The 866-nt window shown below is 52.5% G+C and overlaps 1 protein-coding gene across 1 annotated transcript in view; it reads left to right on the forward strand.

Annotated features, from left to right (window-relative positions):
* LOC104996970 (transcription elongation factor A protein-like 4) overlaps positions 1–866 on the forward strand; it is a gene marked incomplete at its 3' end in the record, with an annotated part of 1,174 nt that extends 308 nt beyond the window's left edge. Inside the window, exons 2-3 of the mRNA XM_010851384.1 lie at positions 12–84; positions 439–866. Of these exons, the coding sequence (XP_010849686.1) occupies positions 465–866 (402 nt within the window). The remainder of the gene's footprint in view (positions 1–11; positions 85–438) is intronic.

Here is an 866-nt window from a genome sequence, read left to right on the forward strand (position 1 = left end):
TCTGTCTGCAGGTCTACGTGTCTGTTGTTCCCAGCGCTCTACTGGGCTATAGAAAGAGGAGGAACCTGTCCAGAATCCCCGCAGGTCAGTGAAGGAAGAGGACACTGGACAGGGACCCAAGGGGTGGGGAGTGTGGAGGGACCGCCCGCGAAGAATTGGGGGCCTCACTGCCCACTTCCCAACACATTTACACACTGCCGCGCTGAGCAAGCATAAGGAAAAATGGCAGGGCCTGCCAAGGAAGCGTTGTCTCACGTGTGCACGAGGAATGGTGAGGTACAGGGTGGGCAAAAGGCACTCTCGGAGGGCCAGGCCAGGTCAGGAGATCCCTAACAAACGGCAAGAAATGACTACTACTATCCGGACCTGCATTTCACCCCCAAAACCTCAGTCTCTCTTGTCTCCTCTTTGTCTTCTCTTCCCCCGCCCCACTCCCAGGACAGGAAAAGGAGGGGATACTCACCATGGAAAAACTCTGCAGTGAAAATGAAGCAAAGCCTGAGAACCAAGGCAAGATGGAAAACAAAGAACAGCCACTGGATGCAGGAAAACCAGGAGCAGCTTGTACTAAGGAAGACAAGGAAACGTTAGAAAACAAGGGAAGAACAGATCACAAGGGAAAGACAGATGAGGAAGTATTAAAGGTTAAGGAAAGGCCAGAGAATGAGACAAAGCCAAAAGAAGAAAACCCAGAGAGCCAAGGAAAGCCAGTGAGTGAGGAAAAAGCAAAAGAAAGTAAAGCAGAGAGTGAGGAGAAGCCAGAGAGCGAGGGAAAGCCAGTGAGTGAGGGAAAACCAAAAGAAGACAAGCCAGCCAGGGATCCAAGGGAACCCAGGGCTGGCGGGAAGCGCCCAGCTGGGGAGGAT

The sequence above is a fragment of the Bison bison genome, unplaced genomic scaffold (assembly GCF_000754665.1).
Source record: "Bison bison bison isolate TAMUID 2011002044 unplaced genomic scaffold, Bison_UMD1.0 scf7180017851713, whole genome shotgun sequence".
In the NCBI taxonomy this organism is placed as follows: Eukaryota; Metazoa; Chordata; class Mammalia; order Artiodactyla; family Bovidae; genus Bison; species Bison bison.